The 23,624-nt window shown below is 38.2% G+C and overlaps 1 protein-coding gene across 1 annotated transcript in view; it reads right to left on the reverse strand.

Annotated features, from left to right (window-relative positions):
• The window catches only part of LOC136884824 (zinc finger protein 32-like), a 74,629-nt gene that overhangs the window by 44,212 nt on the left and 6,793 nt on the right, over positions 1 to 23,624 (reverse strand). The window contains exon 3 of the mRNA XM_068230163.1: positions 4,643 to 4,725. Coding sequence (XP_068086264.1) covers positions 4,643 to 4,725 — 83 coding nt within the window. The remainder of the gene's footprint in view (positions 1 to 4,642; positions 4,726 to 23,624) is intronic.

Raw genomic sequence — 23,624 nt, forward strand, 5'->3', positions numbered from 1 at the left:
TTGAGCTGTGCGCTCAGTCAATCCAGACAATCAGGCAGATTATCATCTAGTTTCAGTGTCCATCATATTTCAGGAAATGTTATAGCAGCATTCTGAGTTCAATGCTCAGTGCGCAGGAAGATCATCTATAAAATCGTGACAGTCCAAATTTTCCTGAATCGCATTTATCATTCTATCTGATTTTCATGCACTATATCAAGTTATCAATGAATGTCAAGCTCGTAAGCCTAGGACAAATGGCATCATGGATCAAATATCCTCTGGCAAAACCAATGGGAGTATTTGATTTGAGGTAGGATCTCTTAAACAATATCATTTTAGCCTGTTAGTAGTATAAAAGAAACATATGCACATGTACCTTATATTTTGAAGGTATGTTCAATGAATCATTAAAAATTACATTCTTTTTACCTCCCACCAACACAGATAGGTCTTATGGCAATGATGGGATAGGAAAAGGCTAGGAGTGAGAAGAAAGCAGCCATACCATGTTGAATACAGCAGTTCTCATCCTATCACCATGAATCATTCAAAAAGACACCTGCCAACACATTTGTATGAACTGAAATACTTCTCAAATTCAAGAAATTCATAATATAATATTGTTCCTAAGATGGTGGATAATCAAATCGTAAAGTGAAGTTCACATTATGATAAGAATTGAGCTCATCGTACCTTTTAAAATTACATCAACATGTTGCATTATTTCAGTCAACGTGTTAGAACAGTGTTATCCTCCTGACAGTATATTGTTATTTCAGAGTTTTAATTTGAACCATGCATATTCTTTCTCTTTGTTACTGCTATATTTGGTCCCCCTAAACAAAAAACGATAACCACCACCACTTCTTCATTTGTTTTGTACTTTCAGTATTCATGTTGATCTGCATTTTATATTTTCTTGGATTTGTTCATTTCTTGTAATAGGGATTTCTTTCTCCTTTGCTATAGTTATTGTGTCTTACACTCTCCCACTGATATATGCAGCTTGTGGTTTAAAGGCACACTAACAGCGATAAGGATGGAAAGGTAATGGCCATGGCCTAACCATCTTCAGGCCTGCCAACAGTGATATTCGAACCCTTAATCCCCTGAATGAAAGCTCACAGTTTTGCGACCCTAACCCTACGGCCAAATCACGTAGTATGTTAGTTTCATTTCTGGGCCAGATTAAGGATTTCCCTTTGGCCGTTCTGGTCACTGACTTATTCCTTTCTTTAGTATTAATAAAATGCAGTAAGACAAATCTCTTGCAATTAGCAGTCTATGAAATACTCTAAAGCATCTCTACTAACTTAATTGTTTTATCTCTTTTAAAACAAGGCGTTGAGAAACACAAAGCTTTTGTTTTCTGACCTCAGTTACCTATTGTCATGTCTCTTGAAAGTATGAACAAGTTAGCAATGTTGTTGTAAATCAAGAAGGCTTTGAACTTGTGCATTAATATGATGTTTTGTGATTCCTGTAAAGTGAACTATATCTTTAAATATATGGCAGAGAATTTAGAGAAAGAGTGAAATGGATAGTTTAATTATTGTTCTGCCATTATATGGTGACCTGAAGTGATCTAATAACGCATGTACTGGTGAGTCTCGTTCGGATTATTTTAGGCCATTTACCGTAACAAAGAAATTGGAGGCACAACTTAACAAAGATAAAGTGGTGACAGCATGTTTTATGAAATGACAGTTTTACACAAGAAAAAAATTCTGAAAATCTGAAAGAGGAAATAGAGAAATTATAGTTTTCAATGTTACATAGGTAATGTAGCGATCACAATAAACAAGATGGTCGAAAGTCCATGTTGCTATTTAGTTAATGAAAATGCTGACTTTGAAACAGAATTTTTTTTTGCTAGTTGTTTTATGTCGCACCGACACAGATAGGTCTTATGTCGACGATGGGACAGGAAAGGCCTAGGAATGGGAAGGAAGCAGCCGTGGCCTTAATTAAGGTACAGCCCCAGCATTAGCCTGGTGTGAAAATGGGAAACCACAGAAAACCATCTCCAGGGCCGCCGACAGTGGGGTCCAAACCCGCTATCTCCCGGATGTGAGCTCACAGCTGTGCGCTCCTAACCGCATGGCCAACTCATCTGGTAGAAGTGGAATACAGCACTGCAGAAATGTGTACAGGAAAAATGGATCTCTTTAGGTGAAGACGAAAAACATTGTTATTTAATGTGCTCAAGTAGGACTAGCCAATGTTGCTCAGTTAGTGAGTTCATCCCTAATGCCAGCTACATTCACAGTTCACACAGATCATAGGACATTATCTTTCACCTTCAAGAAAAATTTTGAGAAAGCATCACAAAGGCAATTAAGACATTACATTTCATTTATCAGTTCACAACTGATTTATGTCATATTTCAGGAAAATTTACCTACTTGCAGATCATCTCTCAAGAACAGAGGAGCTTGAACCTATAGATTATAATGAGATTGCTGCGGCCAAGTTGAAGGATGATGAGCTCAATTTTTTTTACTTTCAAGCCCTCATGCTTCACTAAATTTCAGCACTTACACAACACCAGCAGGAGAGAGCAGAATGATGTGATACTTTGACAGCCAACATTTTCCCATATATTCCAGAAGTGTAGAGACAGCCAATATGCTACCAAAATCACACTTTGTCACATACAGAAAAGAGAGCAACTCTAAAACTCACCTAATCAAAGTTTATATCAAAGAAGATGAAGAAGGATGTTGCACTGTGGTCAAGGACCTTTCTAGCCCACCTAGGAAGTAAGATATCAAAGCATACAAAATCTCTGAAGAGAACTTTTCCTCCAGTTGATGAGTGGTTCAGGACTGATGATGATGATGCTTGTTGCTTAAAGGGCCCTAACACCGAGGTCATCGGCCCATAATGGTACGAAATGAAATTTCAACAAAAAGTTCAAAAAATCCACTGACCAAAATAAAAAATAAAAATTCATGAAAAATGAATGGATCGACATGAACACCCCCCAAAAAACCATAAACAAACAAACAAAAACCAGTGGATCTGACTCAAAACAGGTCATAAATAACACTATTACTGACCAAGGGACAGCTTATAAAGCACAGTCCTGAATCGAGGGTGCTTGATGTCTAAAGGGGTCCAAAAACCAGGTCTAAGACCCCTCAGAATGGTACATGTCACGAGTAAAGTAGAACCATGGTATTTGTAATGTTGGGGTACTAATCAAAAGTAGCGAAGACTCACGGTGTTCCACACAGGATGGTACTACTCACAAGTATTGTACTTCATATAGGGAACGCAAACCTCTGGTGTTTCTCACACAATGGTGCCACTCTTAGCCAATGCAAACCGATGAGGTTCCTCACCTAGGTGTACTAACCTTAGGAACTCGCACTATCCCGTGGTGTTCCTCACATAATGGGTACTAATCACAGGCAACGCCCAGACCCTATCAGTTTGTATGGGTACAAACCTATTTCGTACCTAATGTAGTGGTACTACTCGCAAGTACAGGCAACCCATGGTGTTCCCCGCATGATGGTATGAATCAAAAGTAGTTTCATGGTCCTAATTCAATCATCCCTTGGTCGCCCCTTTTAGTCGCCTCTTATGACAAGCAGGGGATACTGGGGGTGTATTCTACATGTGCATCCCCACCCACAGGGGGTAGTGTGTGTGGCCCGCGAGAGGTATTTTATGTCCCTCAAGTCCGCTGGCAAGCCGGTTAGGACCCCCCTATCTGCCGCCTGGGACGCGCCACGTGGGAGTATAACCTCTCCCCTTGCTACGCCAGCGTAGTAGGTTCATAGGGTTTAGGACTCTCCAGGTTGACTTAATAGGACATCTACCACAATCCAATGGTTTCTCGTATTGCCTGATTTGCATAGACCAATTTTCAAACTGGATGTAGACAATTCCAATTCAAAATATAATGGCAGAAACTGTGGCAAAAGTTTCTTTTTGAAAATTGGAACACAAGAAATGGAGTGCAGATGCAGGTGATAACAGCTCAAGGAAAACAATTTCAGTTGAATTTCTTTTTTTCAGGCACTGACAAAAAATTTTTAGATCTAAACTTTCAAAAACTACTAGTTATTACTCTCTCAGTAATGGAAAGGTTCAACAATTCCATCGTACTTTAAAGGGAGCAATCCAAGCTGTTACCACATTAAGAAGGTCTGAACAACAATTATTTTACTGTAACCAGTTCCAGACTTCAGAATTTCTTACCAGTCACTGTCAGAAACTTTGATTTATTATGTAGGTTCAATAGACCCTGCCAAGATCACCTGTTGGAAACACCCAACTGATGCGTGCGTTGTACAGCTGAGCACATGAGTGACAAAGGACTGCAAGTATTTCTTGTATTGATAGTTGAGTAGTAAATATAATTAGTGTGTGTGGGACAGAGAGCTAGATTACTTTATATTTGTACTGGGTGTGTTAGTATAATGTATCTCTGTTAGATTATAAGGTTATATATCTGTAGATATGGTCATGTTCAAGAGAGGTCCAGGAAACCTAAATTCAACACTAGAAAGAAGTCAGAATAAATAAATAAAACAAATATATTTGTCTATGAAGAATTGGTTTATAGATATTTGTTCTTAATTCTGATGGCTTGAAATAATAGGTAAACACCATACTGCATATTGTCTAGAGATACTGGTGTACTTACTTATTTCCTTCTTTGAGATATGGGACAAGTGGATCAACGGTCTCTTGCTCTATGAATATTTCATTCTTAATGTCTGAAGACAGCTATAAGTAAGAAATAAGGAAAGTAAATTAAGGATAAATGTGGATAGCAAAGTTACATAAACATGAAACAGCCAAAAAAATAAATGACATGTAAGCACAATAAAAGTATCAATAATTTACCTTCCACTGTAAAAATATAAGAATGGAACAGAACAAACAGGTGATAAATGAAGTTATAAATGTATAGACAGATAAAAACGTGAAAAGGAACACAATGACTAGCTATTTTGTTTCTCCTTTTACACATAACTTTCCTCATAACTTGTCTCTTCCTTTACTTTGTAAAGAGGATTCTGATCGTCAAGCAGACATGTAATGGTCCTCATCCCTACCAAGCACTCCAGGTTGATCACTTGCCTACCATCATTTCCAGACAGTTGCTCAATTATATTCTTTTCCCAATGAAATATTTTCCCACACTCTTTTGTTCTCAAAACACATTATTGTAAAACCAGTTAGTTATTCCCACACTACTTTTACCATACCATAGCTCTTTTAACAACAAGCCCACCTGGTGGCGCTATATGCTCACTTCGTTGTTAGCTGGTTCAATATTCACTGGTATAAGCAATGTTCACTATCAGAGTGTTGGGTGGCAATGAGCTGGTACACAATTTCTAATCATTAGATTGCATTCCAAAAGAATGAATTCTATTCCAGTCCTCCTTGCAATGTTCATATGGAGTGAGGGAATATGATGCTGTTGATGGTGATTCTTCCATTGGATGGGGACGTTAAGCCTTGAGTAGATACTTTGGTGTTATTCAACGTGAGTAGTGTATGCCAGTACTGGGTTTTACCCCCACACCCAGCCTATTTAATGTCATTCATTTTTTCTCATAAACTCTTCTGAAGAGGTCGACACCGGGAATGGCATCTGGTCGTAAAAACTCGCCATGAAGATCCATCTCACTTCATACTGACCCCGTGGAGAGATGGAACAAGGGTTGATACACATACCTCTTCCAAAGCAAGGGGAAGATGTTTAAATTATAAACATGGTAATATTATTGAGCATAGTTAGCTAGTATCATCCCTCTCTGTACACCATATTAAGAGTCTAAAATGGAACAAAGTCATACAGAAACAGCTCTCTTGCAGGTATCCTCTGCACAATTGATAAAATTCCAACCTCATAAAAAGTTGATTCAACTTCAGGATAGGATGAAAACAACTTGTGCTGGAATAAACTATACTACATTTTTGAGACTTGAAGTTCTCCGGACCTTAAGGAATGCATTCATTTTGTGACACATTTTGTGCACATGAAACACCGACACTGTAAAGTGAAACCAAGTTAAATCTTTTTAGTTTTAAACGTACACATTCAAACTGTCTAATTTTCACTTCCCTAGACCCAGTAGACTCGGCCCTGTGGTGCGCTTGACTATTACCTGGAGGCTCCAGGTTTGATTTCCTGCTAGGTAAAGGATTTTTACCTGGATCTGAGGGCTGGTTTGAAGTCCACTCACATTACATGATTAAAAGTGAGGAGCTATGTGATGGTGCGATAGGGGGCCCAGTCCAGAAAGCCAAAGACAACAGCCATGAGGATTGATCATGCTGAACAGCAGTTGCTTGGTAGGCCATAGCCCTTCAGGGCTGTTGCAACATGGAGTATGGGTTTTAGTTCTAATAGATCACTTGTCTTCTTTTTCCACTGCCAAGTCAATTTTTCTATACACGGTTGTCTAAAGTATGTTCCTGCTGTCTTACTGGCATGTTGGCTTGTATATTCTACCACTTCTAATTCTAGTGCTACACTATAAAGAAAGCTCTCAAAATTCTGAAAACAAGATTGCAGCACTTATTGTGTCAGCAACCCAACTACATACACTTCTTTCTATCCCACCCTCTCTGCTGGTCACTCTGAACCATTTTCTTATTCTTCAAAAAATGGATGTGAATCTGAGGTGATTTGCTTTGACTGTGGGGGAAATGTAGCTGTTTCTAACATGAATGATATCTATGATAGGAGATGGTTATCTGAGTTTGCATTCAACATCCATGCACTGTCCACTTCCCAAAGTGCTTTTTATGTGTATCCAGGGTATGAAGACAGAAAGGGAAGTGACGATGTATGCTCCGTGTTGCATCGCTTCATCTGAAACCATTCTACTGTTATGCACTTGCATATGTTGTGCAACTTGTGTAGTAGACAGCAGAAGATATTTACTTTCAGTTCCTTTTCAACATGGTGAACGTAGAGAAGTAATGTACCAAAGCAAGTTAGTCATGCGGTTGTAGGGGCATGCAGCTGTGAGCTTACATTCAAGAGATAGTGAGCTTGAACCCAAATGTTGGCAGCCCTGAAGATGGATGGTTTTTTCTTCTCCTTCTTCTTCTTGCGTTACAGCCTCTGTAGGACCACAGAGAGCTCCTTCATGGATTGCATTTTCTTCTTCTCCTCCCAGAACCTCTTCATCCTTTCTCTTCTTCTCTCCCGCTCTTCTTCCGAGATATTTAGTATCCTCTTCTCTTGTCTACTCCACTGGTGACTCTCAATCCTTTTCCTCTATCCATCCCTATCATTGATCTCTGGCATATTAGTCGGTATGTACTTGCTTTTCCAATTTTCTCTTTCTTCCACCTTGATCCCCAATTCTGACCAATCTTTCCGGAGTTCAACTACCCATTTGGTTCCTGTCTTTCCTCGTGTCCTCGCTGTTGTTTCCCATACTCTTTTCGTCATTCTATCCATATTCATCCTGATTACATGTCCCGCAAACCTTGCTCTTTTCAGTCTGATTTCTTCTGAGATTGTCCTCATGTTCCGGTATAGTTCTTCCCTGGGTCTCCTCATCCATCTCTCACCTCCTCTCTTAGGGCCTAGTATTTTCCTCAATATTTTCTCTCTTCTTTCTCTAGTTGTTCCGCACCATTTCTTCCTAGTGCTATTGTCTCAGCAGCATATAATACAGCATTTCTCACCGTTGCCTTGTAATGTCTGATCTTTGCGTCTGTAGATATATTCTTTTTATTGTATATACCTCTGGTCATACAGAAGGCTGATCGCATCTTCTTTATCCTCTCTGTTATTCCCTCATTGCTCCTATTCCTTCCTGTTATAAATTCTCCTAGGTACTTGAATTTGTCCACCTTTTGCACGGTGCCTTCCGGTGTTGTCCAATCCTCAGTGGTATTCAATGTCTTTGTCTTGTTGTAGGCGATCCTCAGTCCTACCCTTCCGGCTATATTGCTTAAGTTGTTGAGTTGTGTCTTTGCATCTTCTTCTGTCTCACTTACTATAGCTATGTCGTCCGCAAAGGCTAGACAATCTATTTGGGCCCTATTGTCCTTTTTGTCCCCAACATGCGTCTTTGGTATTCCCATTGTCTCATTCATTGTTCTCCACTATCTGATGACTTCATCCAGAGCTATGTTGAACAACATTGGTGATAATCCATCTCCTTGTTTGACACCAGTGTTGATATCAAATTCTGCAGAGAGTACTCCTCTGAATCTCACCCTTGCCTTTGTGTCTGATAGAATTTCCATTATGAGTTCTTGTGTAGTGCCATCTAATCCTCTGTTCTTCAGGATTCTTCCAAGGGTTTGTCTGTCGATGGAGTCATATGCCTTAGTGAAATCTACAAAGTTTACCACAGTTTTTTTGTTCTTTAAGGCCCTATGTTCTATCAGTTGTTTCAGTATAAATATCTGTTCTATGCATCCTCTTCCCTTCCTAAATCCTGCTTGGAAGTCTCCAATTGTACTTTCTAACTGTTCTTTCAGTCTATTGAGCAGGACTTTCGACAACACCTTATAGCCAATCTCTAGTAGCGAAATTCCTCTATAGTTGTTTGCATCCCTCTTGTCTCCCTTCTTATGTATTGGTATTATGATCGCATTCTTCCATCCTTCTGGTAACTTCTTTGTTCTCCAAATCTGGCCGATGATGTTGGTCATGTTGTCTACTGCCTTGTCACCTCCCCACTTAATCATCTCAGCTGATATTCCATCTTCTCCGGTTGCTTTGTTATTCTTTAGATCGCTTATGGCCTGTGCGACCTCATCTCTAGTTGGAGGACATGACTCTCTCTTTTCTGTGTTTGTCCCCAGCTCCAGCTCTTCTTCAGGTGGTTCACAGTTTAACAGGTCATGAAAGTATTCTGCAAGTATCCTATAGTTCTCCTTCGCACTAACTGCCAGATCCCCATTCTTATCTCTTATAAAGAGTTCTCTGCCTTTATATCCACTCAGGCTCTTTTTGAATTTCCCAAAAAAGTCTCTACTATTGTTTTTCCTGAAGTTGTATTCAATTTCATCCAATTCCTGCTTCATCCTCTGTCTTTTGGTCCATCTTATGGTTCTGGCTGTTTCCTTCCTTACTCGTAGGAAAACTTCCCATTTTTCCAGGTTCTTCTTAATGCTTCAGTCTCTCCAGGCTTTCCTGCGAATCTCAACCGCTTCCTCACAGTCCGTATTCCACCACCAGTGTTTCTTTTTCTTTTCTTCCTTTCCCCATATTTCAGCCTGTTTCCTCATATTCAGCTTCATGTCATCCCATCCATTGCCAGTTTCTATTCCTTCCTCGTATTTGGATCGATCGTGCCGTAATTTGTCTCTGTCTATATTTATTTTTCCAGTTGGTCTACTTGTCTGTGGCAGTCTACCCCTGTGCGGAATCCAAAGGCACTTGATTTCTGTAAGATAGTGATCTGATTCTATTCTTGTGTTCTTTCTGACCTTTGTGTTCATAATCTCTTTAGTGTTTGTCCGATTGATTGCCACATGGTCAATCTGGAATTCCCCAATGGGGGTGCATAAGCTTGCCCATGTCTTTTCCTTATTCGGTATGGCCCTGAAGTGAGTTGTCATAAGTCTCATTCTGTGTTCTCGACATAGTTCAATTAACCTTTCTCCGTTTTTTTCGTCCTCTTGTGTGCTGGGTACTCGCCTACTATCCCCTTATGTTGCTTCTCCCTCCCTACCTGTGCATTATAATCACCTACAAGTATCTTTACTTGTCTGTGTGGTATGCTTTTCAGTGTATCATCCAGTTCTTCCCAGAAACTGTCTACAGCTTTCTTGTCTTTTCTGTTCTTGTCATTGGTAGGCGCATGTCCATTTACTATGGTATATTTTTTGTTCCCTGCTTGAATTGATAATGTGGAAATCCTTTCAGACCTACTCTTCATTTCAATTATGCCATTCTCATACCTCTTGTCTATTATGAATCCTGTACCAAAGCATGTAGGTGTGTGTCTTCTTTTTCCCACTCTGATTCCTAGTTTTCCTTTCAGCACTATGAAGCCTTCTGACTCCACTGTGTCTTCATCACTATATCTTGTTTCCTGCATGGCTAGTATCCCAATGTTTCTTTCTCTCATCTCATCTATTACCCGTTTAAGTTTACAGTCTTTGTCATTGTCTGTACATTTATGGTCCCCATCCTGAAAATCTTCTTCGTTTTGATCCTTTTGGAAGTTCTTGGGAGCTCTGACTCTTCCCATTCGCACATTCTGGCAGGTCCCCCAGAATCCGAATGCCTGCTTGCGTCAACTTTGGTTGACGGGGGATTGTCCCCCTGGGGTAATCTCAATTCTACAGTGCGATCCATTCCATGAGCTAAGAGGAATGTTTGTTGGGACAGCTCGGGACTGTCCAATTATACGACTGAGGTTGTTAGCCCCAGAAGATGAAATAAGAGCTTGATGTTCAGATCAGGCTGGCATTTCCTCCAAACCTCACGTTTCGGTTTTCCCGCCGGTACTCGGGTGGCTGACTGCAGTGGTTTCCCACTGGGCGATGGGTGCACCTTTCCCATCCTATCTGTAAGATCTATCTGTGTCGCTTGACATAGAACAAGTTACAAGTAATGGACTTCATTCAGGTTCCGTATTGACTTCAAATGTCTAAGATGAAATTCTAAAAGAATTTAATTTTACAGAGTCCACCGATTCAATACACTTCCGCCATTTAGTAAATGATCTGTTTAAAAGACTACATAGTTTTCAAAAACTACCTAGAACATGACTCGACCTAGCCTAGAGGTCATCAGTTAAAATAACATAAAGAAGAAAGACATATAACAAAAAGAGTGATACATAAAAACCCAAGATAAAATACAATCAACAAATGCAATAGGAGATTATGTTAAAATGTACATGGCTTTAATATTAAAAATACACTCGAAAAATATGATGGAAAATTATAAAAAATGTACATAGATTTAAAATTGGACTAATTAAGTTGTAATTGTGGGTCCAACCATTTTTAATACAATACTGGTAGGCTGGAGGAAATACTTAAAGAATTGTGAAGACAGATGTTGTTCTAATTTGTCATGTTTCTGGAAATCAAGTTTTTTTTAAAAAATCCATTATATTACATCGCAGAGAATACAAGTATAGGCAGAATCGAAAAGTGGAAACAAAAACCTGAATATGAGAATGAAAAATGAGGTAGAAGTGAAAGATTCATGTCCTCCAGCCCTGTGCTTGTACGGATCAGGTAGGGTCGATATTGACCTCTACACTCACTGGCGACCGTTCTGATGTTTCGTTGGGTGGGAGAAATGCGGGTGAGGGGAGGGAGAGTGAATGGAAGTACAGGAGGACGGACCAGTAATGTGTGTTGTGACAGATTTAACTGAGCTTTGCTTAAGATCTTTCTCAATTATTGTGTCAACAGTTTTCCATTGTATTTGTTGAGTGTATTTTTATTAATGAAGCCATGTACATTTTAACACAAACTCCCATTGCATTTGCTGATTATATTTTCTCTCAGAACTTTTTTGTATCACTGTTTTTGTTATATATATTTTTTCTTCATTTCATTTTAGCTGATGATGACCTCTAGGCTAGATCGAAATATGTCCTAGGTAGTTTTATAAACAACTATGTAATCTTATAAAGAGAGCATTTATTAAATGGCAGAAGTGTATTGAATAGGTGGACTTTATACAATAAAAATCTTTCAGAATTTCATCTTGAGTAAAACAAGTTGTGAATAATGAAAAAAATTAACTTTCCCAGTAAGGGGCCATGCCTATCTTGAGAATGAAAAGAATATGGGTTTAGTGAATTCAAAAGCCCATGCAACTTTTCCTAGTGACTCGACCTCTAGCATCAAAAGGACTTGTCATAAGCTCTTACAGTTAGGCATTGTAACAGCTGACCACACAATATTTAGGAGTTGAAATAACTTCTTGGATGAGAGGTATCCCAATAAATCACCAATTCCACTCCTGCCAGTAAGAGAGGACCATTGTTGAGCTTCTGGACCACTTACAATGGAGCTTAGGAATCCATCTCCATAGCAGCAAAACAGAAGAGACATGATGCTTCAAATCATCCTGATGGCCAATTTGTTTGGCGAGAGGAAGCTTATGAAGGTAAGTGTACCATTTCCTTCAAGGTGTAATTCTTACCTTCACTTAATTACCCAAACACAGCACAATGCTTTCCCTCCCTGGGAGCTTTGCCCATAACTGCTGAGAACTTCATGGACTTACAACAGTTAAAGAGATTCTGTGGTAAAGAGGCAAGTGATAATTCCTCAAAAATTTGTCACGGATAATGAACTGAAGCCTGTGTCAAAGGATGTGATGGACGTAATAGTTACTAAAGTAAATGGTAAATTGTTATAAATATTGTAAAATATGGTTTTATACTTGTCAGGGGCCTGAAAAATGTTCATAATTTATATAGTATTCTTGCTATGTTACTGATGATAATGAAAATAAACAATAATACAGAGACTTAAAATAAGTGCATTGAGCACCAGTTTTTCTACACATGTGTGTAGTCAGAGAATATTATAAATTTTTTACATTCCATAATGAAAATTATTTACACCCTCATGATGAATGTACCAATATTTGTGAATTTCTGGACTTTAAAAATCAGTAAAAGAACAGGTTTTAAGAGATTCTGCAATTAAAAATACTTTTACTGAAATGTAGGCAAAATATTGAAGAGCTCCTTATTTTCCTGTACCCTTCAATTTTGTTAGTCCATTAGCTTATATCCCCACTGTGTATAACCCAGCACCAGCATCCTCATCACAAAAACTTACACAGCGATGATGGTTTTTGCATAATCTACTCAAAACAATTCATTTCAGTTCACATTTGCAGGCGATGTTAATGTTTACGATACTTTCAGTACCACGTGATACAATAACCAACTTCTCCCATTTAGGGAAATTGCTAAAGTGTAGACATTAGCGCAATATTAGTACGAAACTTGACTGTGAAATAACAGGTTAAAAAAATGTGTGCTAAATCAAATCAAACCTACCTATGTTAAAAAAATGATGTGGACTTTGGTCAGAAGTAACAGCCATGTACAAAATAACCCCATGTTATGTTACCCTGAATGTTTTGAAATTAATTTTCAGCAAAATGTAAAAGAAAACACTAGAGGATTATGTGATATATCACGAACAGATTTCAATGACACTTGTGTGAATTTAACAATTATTATTTTGCCATTAAATCAATGCTAGGGTTAAAATACATTGCTAAAAATAAATGGGCAGCTCAGAACAGTTAACTGTTAATGACGCAGAATGACCTTAGCAATCAGTGTACAAATCTGCAGATAATCTTATTTTTAATTTGGTAGATTCTTGGCAATGCAGGGATGGGAGAGGGTTATGACTGGCAATGAATCAACCCTGACATTAATTAACACATTTGGTGCGGATCACGCACTGAGCGTGTGACGCCACTTTATAAGCGCGTCATGGCACGGTTGCTATAGAGCATTCCAATCTTAAAATGCAGTACAGCAGTAATGGGATAATTCTGTCTCTTTCCTTCTCCCATGTTTTTCAGGTAGCGCTGTCCTACTCTTATGCAGTGGGTTTGCTAAATATCCATAAATCAGAATGTTATCGGTTAAAATGGGTGAATATCATGTTATGTACAGAATTTCAAAGCCATTAACAAAAAAAAAAATGTAAAAAATAATTTACTGTGAAAATGGTAATATAATGGAAAGTTTCACCAAATGCAAAATCTAATGTAATCTAACGCAATTTTTCCTTGGCTGATGATGGCACAGGAAGGTGCCGAAACCAGTACCATAATGATAATAATAAATATGTGATATTTTAATTAAGTCACTATGTTAATGTACTGAACAGGTGGAAACCTTTTATCCTTAATCAATATTGTAAATTTCGACTCAATACGGACCAAAATCAAATTCATGACATTAAATAAGTTGGCCCACCAGGCAAAAAATAAAGCTCATGAGCTTACGTATTAAACCTAACCATCGGTTGGGGTCTATGTTCCCGCCAGCTCCTCAGGGTAAAAAAATATTGACTTCGTCCTTAAAATATGATAACATTATCGCAGGTTCCACTGAAGAGTAAGACCATGTGCATAAAATCATTATTTAATCCCTAAAGTGTACCAATGTAATCCATCATTCGTCATATCATCTCAATAATCCTAGTCATTAATAGTTATATTACCTTACAGCTACATTTCATTACCTATATTTCATAATAAAACTCAGAAATAATCCTTACACTAGTTTATTAGCAGGCTAATTTAGTATGAAAGAAAATAAAATTGAAATCTATGTTTTAGAGAAAAGAAAATGTAAATACAATAATTTTTTTTTTTGCTAGGGGCTTTACGTCGCACTGACACAGATAGGTCTTATGGCGACGATGGGATAGGCAAGGCCTAGGAGTTGGAAGGAAGCGGCCGTGGCCTTAATTAAGGTACAGCCCCAGCATTTGCCTGGTGTGAAAATGGGAAACCACGGAAAACCATCTTCAGGGCTGCCGATAGTGGGATTCGAACCTACTATCTCCCGGATGCAAGCTCACAGCCGCGCGCCTCTACGCGTACGGCCAACTCGCCCGGTAATACAATAATTAATGATCTTATATACATTGATCCTTTTTGTCAACATAGTTGGAATTGGGTCTTTTGTATTCTTACATTCATCATTTTTCCATTAATGCTTCACTGAATTACTTAAATCTATCATTTCGCACAAGTATTGTTCATAGGGTAATTTTTCTACAATGTCATATTCTTTATTCATGCTGGGATGTTAAGGATTTTTCATATTTGATAGTCGATATTTAATATTTGGTACTTGATATTTGGTTTTCATGTTCATTCTGCGGGGTACGAGATAATTAACAAGTTTCGTCGTTGTGGCTTTAAACTGACACCACACTCTAAAATACTATTATAATTAGAAATACCATCTAGGCAAAGTTATATCAATTCATTTACGACATTGGAAATCATATATGTAATCAATAAGTGCCCCTCATGAAACAGACTATCGTTATTAACTCTGAAATTGTGCCTGTATCGGGAGGTACACCTCTATGCAGTACATTTAAATCTTGCGCCAATAGAACTCCTCTACAGGAGAAACACTGAACTTGGAACTAGACCTACTTAAACTTTCCTCAGAGGATGTCACTACAGTAATTTTGTTATTGTGAAGTTTCCAGTACTGTGTGAATTTCAACTTGTTTTGTTTTCCGTTCATCAAGAAGTTTGGACATTCTCTCATAGATGTCTCTGCTAAAAAACTATGATCATGCACCCAGGTGCGAAGAGAAGGAACGTTTTTGAAGAAATTTTGTATTTATAAGTTTTTCTTTACTAAATTTCGTTCACTCATTTTTGGGTTGGCAATACTGATCTTTTCTTACCGCCAGTTTTGAATTCAGCCAATCCCTAATTTCTGTAATTAATTTTCAGCCTATCACAGGCTTCTTTCTTCGATTTGGTGTGTAACTTAAATTTAACTAATAAAATGCTGTGGGTGTGTCTTGATTATTCACGAAAGGTCTCGAACCATCCCCGAGGGTTTATAAACTGCGGATTTTCACATCTCTCGGCCATCTGATCAACATCTAACTTAGTGCGGGTGTCAAGCAGGAGGCGGGAAGTGCCTCTTTCTTCAGGCAGCAGGTCTTCAGCAAGGTAATGGCCAATTAACATCTTTATTTCTTTGCTAGCTCCGCAGTTTAACCTGAGGGAAAGGTCCGAAATCTTTACTATGTAACTAGCTTCTTTAAAATGTATGTTCTGCCAGCTAATGTAAATTTCATCAACCTTTAACTGTAAATTAGGGATAGAGAGTGACGTGCCCTCTCGAGCTCCCCTGCATATTGGTTTGAGGTGACTACGTTTTGTAACTGGTTTTCTTCCTTTCCATAATTCCTTAAAATTATTCTTATACGAGTCACCTCCATAGGTTGAGAATAGCCCCTGTGTCATCGGCCTAGTGCCCGTTAGGTTTTTAGAATTCAGTTCTAGGAGTGCAAGTACTCGCCTCCATTCTATTTGGTGTTTCGGACCATTTACTTAACCATTATTCGTGTTCCATGAAAGCCCAGTAGGTTGGGTACAAGATACCCCTGTTTCACTTTTGTAAATTGTGCCTTGATGGCAAGTAATTGTAAGGTTTTGATATTGCCTTGGATAGGCTTGAAAAACTGAGAGCATGTCAGCTCTTTTCAAGTGTTGTAAAAGTACCTCTGAGGGGCTTGAAGTTAAAAATTGGGAGCAAGTGCTCCTTGTATTGAGGGGTGTTCTACCCTTGCATAAATGGTGACCTTTGGAATTTTGAGCGTGTAGCTTAGGAATTGTGTAGTAAGGTCTTGAAGCCCAAGACCTTGCTATACTACCTATCTTGTCTTTACTAGACCTGTTTATTGCTACTGGTACCTGTTACTTTGTTATTTGTTGATTCTGAAATTCTTCAAGAAAGAAAATATAACCTTTGTTGAAATTTTAAATTAACTTTGACGTTGTAGTTAGACCCATTCATCCCGGCACCTTCTTTCACCTCTGCTGATCCACGGGTAGCCCTGTAACAGTGCCACTCATTTATATATGTGCTAATATTAACAATGTCTACTCTACCGCTGTGCCTTTACTTCGACGTAATATAATTCTTATTACATAAAATCAGCTTCGTGGTCCGTATCACACTTCAATAGATTCACAATTAAGTATTTATTTACTTTCCACCTAGTCGATACAATGATTGCTTAAGGCAATTTAATGGTTAAATGTGGTACATGTTTTGTATATTATCAACATCTTCAGCCACATAACACTGTTTACTTGACGTTTTCAAAATTCTTGTCAAGAGATAGGTTTTCACTGCTTTTGAGATGTTTACATTTCCAAAGAGAGCGAAGCACGGGTGATCGAATTTACAAAATTTGCCCAATGATGGATTATTTCAATAATAAAATGAAAGAATTGTGTCCCACATCCTGTGAGCTCTCCTTAGATGAGAGTATGGTGTTGTGGAGAGGTCAGTTGCGATTGAAACAATATATTCAAGGCAAACACCATAAATATGTTATGAAGTTTTATATTTTGGCTCAGCCGAATGGCCTTATCCACACAATTCATATATAGGTGGCAGTAAAGATCCTGAGATTAGTGGTCAGGGGAATGCTGCAAAAATGGTGAACAAGTTGCTGACAGGCCTGGATGTTAAAAGCCATTCCCTCTTCATGGATAATTTTTACAACTCTGTAAGCCTTACAGAAGAGCTTCTCCAAAAGCAGACCTACTGTACCCGAACTCTGCAAGCAAGGAGGAAGGGAAACCCACCAGAAGTTGTAGCCAAATGGTTGAAGAGGAGTGAAGTGATCAACCGTTACACACGGGAAGGGTAAGAGATGTTCTCGTGATCTCCAGAGAATATGAAGGGGATTTGGTTGAGACCACAAATGTGGACAGATGAAAATTAAGCCCAAAATGGTAGTGGAGTATAATAAACATATGAAGGGTGTCAATAGGCAGCATCAGAAGTTGGCCTATTAACCACAGACCCATAAATCAATTTCTTGGTATAAGAAACTGGGGATACATATACTTCATATGATGTTGAATAATGCACATTTCCTGTACAACATGTACAGCAGAGAAAAGAAATTTGATCTCCATGACTTTCACTTAGATATAGTTTCAAACTTGCTACCAGAACCAGCAGAAAGTGAACAACATCATGCAATTCACTTGCCAGAGTACTTGCCTAAAGTGCTGAACAACAAGATGTAGAGAAAACGATGCACACTTTGCAGCAAAAAGTACAAAATCAGGAAGGACTCCATTTTTGGCTGTTCAGCTTGCGCAGGATTTCCGGCTTTCTGCCTAACACCTTGCTTTAGGGAATATCATGAATATAAGTAATGATCATGGGACAAGTTCGACTTCTAGAGGTTCGTTCTCTTCATTTATAGTTGTACATTATTGCCATTTTTGTAGTTCCCACTGTTCACTAAAGAAAGACTCATTGTTGTTACATTGATTTATCGCTTGTGTTAACTATAGGGTTTCATTCTTGTTGTTATATTGATCACTTCTATTAGCCAAAGTGTTTCATTTTTGTTTGTCAAATTCTGTAATGGAGAAGTGTAAATATGAATATATTTATGTCTGCAACATACTTTATGAATTTCTTTACTATCTACGTTAAATAAAACATAGTAATCTAACAACGCGCGTGGAGCATGATCCATCTGGTGACCAGTATTACTTCACAAATTCAACCACCGTGCGGGTCACACACCAGGCACGTTAGTGGGATAAGTCCACGAGTTCAATAGAACTCGTCCTACCAAAGTACAAAACTTCGATAATTACAACTATTAAAGAGTCCCACACAAATATTTTGCTCATGTTGGCGGGTATGTCATGCTCTGCTAATACGCAGTGAATGTGTTAAGGTACAGTCCCAGCATTTGCCTGGTATGAAAATGGGACAAGTGCCAAAAAATACCATCAGGGTTGTTGTCAGAGAGTTTAGAACCATTTCCAAACTGCATAAAGCAATTTACATTAAAAATGAGATTTTCATACCATGAATAGAATTTCTCAAGCATCATATCAACATATCAAAACGTCACAGATTTTATACTTCTGTATTATTTATAACAGATCAAAATATAGTATTTACTGCTGTATAAAATATTGCATCACCTACAACATACATACATAAGCATGATATTCATATAACATTTAATTAATATAAATGAGGTAAATCTTGTTTGATATTAATCCTTTTATCATGCTGTGGACAAATATGTAACTATGACATGAGTTAGGAAATGTTTTGAAGCTCCAGTTGACTATATAACAAAGATTCACTGCAATTAATACCTTTGATAAACCACATTATATTAAAAAAGTAACAAAATATTATTACTTTTGAGTACTTATATATTACATTACAAAAGGATTACTATCATGTCTAGTGTCTTCAGTTACCATTCTACCACGTCACATCGCATTCGGTCTGGTCCTATCCAAACATTCTCTGCAATATCGACAACCCATGACAGAAGTAGTAAATGAATTTGTACATGAAACATTATATACTGAAGATGTTGTTGTTGTTTGAGTCATCAGTCCATAGACTGGTTTGATGCAGCTCTCCATGCCACCCTATCCTGTGCTAACCTTTTCATTTCTACGTAACTATTGCATCCTACATCTGCTCTAATCTGTTTGTCATATTCATACCTTGGTCTACCCCTACCGTTCTTGCCACCTATACTTCCTTCAAAAACCAACTGAACAAGTCCTGGGTGTCTTAAGATGTGTCCTATCATTCTATCTCTTCTTCTCGTCAAATTTAGCCAAATCGATCTCCTCTCACCAATTCGATTCAGTATCTCTTCATTCGTGATTCGATCTATCCATCTCATCTTCAGCATTCTTCTATAACACCACATTTCAAAAGCTTCTATTCTCTTCCTTTCTGAGCTAGTTATCGTCCATGTTTCACTTCCATACAATGCCACGCTCCACACAAAAGTCTTCAAAAACATCTTTCTAATTCCGATATCAATGTTTGAAGTGAGCAATTTTCTTTTCTTAAGAAAGCTCTTCCTTGCTTGTGCTAGTCTGCATTTTATGTCCTCCTTACTTCTGCCATCGTTGGTTATTTTACTACCCAAGTAACAATATTCATCTACTTCCTTTAAGACTTCGTTTCCTAATCTAATATTTCCTACATCACCTGCCTTCGTTCGACTGCACTCCATTACTTTTGTTTTGGACTTATTTATTTTCATCTTGTACTCCTTACCTAAGACTTCATCCATACCATTCAGCAACTTCTCGAGATCTTCTGCAGTCTCAGATACTGAAGATACTGAAGATAACTCAATCAATTTGTAATATCAAAGCTTTAAACAAAATAAACACTACTGTACTTACAACAAGTTAACATGCAACTGCCTGTAATATACTGCTTGTAATCTGGAACTCTATCAGCTGTTGTATTGTATTGGGCCTTGGAACAACGCTACTTGTCACACAACAGCTAACTGTGCATTAAAGTGCCATGGAGTAACTTGAACAAAGTCAGAATATTCTATAGGAAATCTAGCAATCAAATAAGATCTACTACTTTTCAGATTATCTTCAGACTTACTGCTTTAAAGTAATAGGTCCTTCCTTGAAAACAGTTCTATACTTTTCTAACAGAATCATTAACAATAACAAAAGGATAATAACTCATAAACTCTGTACACAAATATATTTACACAGTCAAAATTCTCAGTAGCATTGGTACCACTTCCCACACAATATGTACTGGTGGTTTGTGGAACTAGACTATCTGCCATATGATATCTCATGCAAAATCTTGAACTACTAGAAGTGATATGAAAATGACGTTAGAAAACTCTCTATCTTATAAAAATGTATATTTTCTGTAGAACCTCCATATCATCTGCAATGAAATAAATGGTGCCCACAGAAATCTCTTCAGCTGATTCCTCACTATTTCTATTCTTACATAATGACTTATCCACAACGAGCTAGAAAGAGGACTATAGAGTGGCTATTGGACTGCCATATTTGAATCTACTTGAAAGGCACGTCCGCCATATTGTAAGCGATCATATCGAGTGGGCGTATGTTGAAGCAAGTACAGAAGCTGCGGGAATAAATACAGTTTCACAGTTTTCTTTATTAGAGAAGCACTCAAAGATGCATAATGCCTGTTTAAAAGGACATTAAAAATACAAGGTACAGACTACATACTTACATATTGATTCTTTTTTTGCTATTGGAATTACAACGCATCGACACAGATAAGTCTTATGGCGACGATGGGACAGGAAAGGGCTAGGAATGGGAAGGAATCAGCCGTGGCCTTAATTAAAGTACAGCCTGGTGTGAAAATGGGAAACCACAGAAAACCATCTTCAGGGCTGCCGACAGTGGGGTTCGGACCCACTATCTCCCGAATACTGGATACTGGCCGCACTTAAGCGACTGCAGCTGTCGAGCTCGGTCTTACATATTGTATAAAGAAAGAAAATTAGTGCATTTAGAGTACGGTAACCCTAATTGCAATACATATCACAATAGTACATTGCCATTAAACAAATTTAGACCTACATACAGGGAATGAAAATATAGAACAGAAAACCTTGAACAAAGTAGTATAATAACATCGAGAAATAATTCATACAACTTTAATGAAAATGAAAACCTACAACCTATTTTCCAGTCATTGACCGGGTCAGGAATGTAATGAATGAAGCAGATATAGTCTGTTAGTGCGATGGGGTCGCCACTCCCAAAGTTATTTATTAATGACTGATGGATGCTATGAAATGAGAATGGAGTGTGTTGCTGGATGACAGGAAAATCCGGACTACCTGGAGAAAAACCTGTCCCGCCTCCGCTTTGTGCAGCACAAATCTCACATGGTGTGACTGGGATTTGAACCACGGTATCCAGCGGTAGAAGGCCGACGCACTGCCGTCTGAGCCACGGAGGCTCCTATAACTTTAATAATAATAATAATAATAATAATAGTAAATCCTAGTATTTTGCCAGTTACCTGGATTTGGCATTTGTATGGATTTAGCCTAATTCTACGACCGGATGCCCTTCCTGACGACGACGCCAACCCTAGGTGGATTGATGTATTTACTATTACGTGTCTCTGTGGTGGTTTGTAGTATGTTCTGTTGTGTGTAGGTTAAGAAGGTTATCCAGTCGCAGATCCAGAGGAATTAACTGTCAACTACTCAGTAAAAATCCTCAACTCGGTCGAATCCGGGGCCCTCTGAACCAAAGGCCAGCACGCTGATCATTCAGCCAAGGAACCGGACACAAAGCAACTTGGCAGGTTCGATCCTAGCTCAATATGATGGGATCTGAAGGTGCTCAAATCCCTCAGCCTCGTGTCAGTAGATTTACTGGCACGCAAAAGAACTCCTGCGGGACTACATTCAGGCACCTCGGCTTATCCGAAAAAGTAGTTAGTAGGACGTAAAACGAACAATAATTTACGAAAAATAAGTATTTGTTCACATTACTTTTTTTTGTTTCAAGATACTGGGGAAATGTGCTCTGTAGGATGCAATGTAATAATAAATAGTGTTATTAGTTTTTCGTCCTACCAACTACTTAGTACGGTTTTCGGAGAAGCTGAAGTGGCAGACGTATGTCCCGCCGGAGTTCCCTTACGTGCCAGTAAATCTACTGATAGAAGGGTGACGTATCTGAGCACCTTCAAATACCAAATATGCCAACTTAAGCTCAGAAATCCAGCGCTCTACCGTCTGAGCCACTCAGCCAGGCAGGATACAGTTTATCGTGTCTGGCTGTCTGGTCAGTTCCTACAAGAAAATAAAAGTAGGCCTACCCTACACGTGCTGGATTGTGCTACACAGGCAACGTAATTCTGCTAATCGCCCATAACTGTGTACTTTAGTAAAAAACATCTTATTTGAAATATGATTACATTCTTCGTGTTTTTTCTACAATTTATGCATTAGCTTGCCACACACACAGAGAGCATAATTTATTCGATCTAATCTATTAAAAGTAACGCATCGTAAGCGGAAGAATGGCGCTTAAACTATGGAGTCGCTATTTCGCCTTGGCACCACCCAGAGCGCTGTAGCAGCCATGTTAGCCACTCTATAGTCCTCTTTCTAGCTCGTTGCTTATCCATTATGTACATTACCCCAAATGTGTTTTCCTGTGTTGACCCTCGCTCTGTTAACTCTGATTTGGGCTCTTCTTTCAGAAATATCATTTCTGACAGCTGTTCAAAATTTTCCTGTGGAACAGAGTATATATTAGCCATGTTCTCTGCACACACCTGTCAACCTAGACACTAACAAATGACCATTATAATTCACTACCTGTTACTATTTGAGTTCATGTCAAATTTTCCTAAGTTTAAGGTAAACTTCTACATCTTTAAAATCATAGGGTGCAGTTCATAGTTAGAATTCCTGAAATATACTGCTAGTAGCAATGATAACAGCAGCAACATACTACATACATTGAGAAGAATCACGGAACTATATCAGCTGTTTTACATTATGGAGCAGTGGGCCATAAAGCTATGCAAGTTTTCACACAAAACCTAGCTGTGCATAACAGTACTCAGTGGAAGACCTTGTAACTACTTTAAGAAAATTAGAATATTATATAAGCAAATTACCAATCCTATAAAAACTACTTTTTGGACGACCTTCAGACATAATACTTTATAATAATGGGTAACTCCAGTGATATCAGTTCAATAGTTTTCTCGCTCTATTCTACACAGCATCAATAAGAGTAAAAAAAAAACAATTATAACACATACATACTGTGTTCATACAGGCAATATTAATATTAAAAATACCAGCTCCACATAATATGTAGTGGTAGTTTCTTGAACTATACCATCTGGCACATGATACATAATGAGAGATCTTGAAACTTTCTAGAAATAGCTATGAAAATTAGGTAAGAAAACTGTCTGTCTTATAAAGACCTTCAAATCATATGCACCAAAATGAATGATCGCCCCCCCTTGAAAACTGTTCAGCTGTTTCCTTACAATTTCCATTATCAGACAATGCCTTATTAAATTGTGTACATTACCTCAAATGTGTTTTCCTATGTTAGGCTTGAA

The sequence above is a fragment of the Anabrus simplex genome, chromosome 13 (assembly GCF_040414725.1).
Source record: "Anabrus simplex isolate iqAnaSimp1 chromosome 13, ASM4041472v1, whole genome shotgun sequence".
Lineage (NCBI taxonomy): Eukaryota > Metazoa > Arthropoda > Insecta > Orthoptera > Tettigoniidae > Anabrus > Anabrus simplex.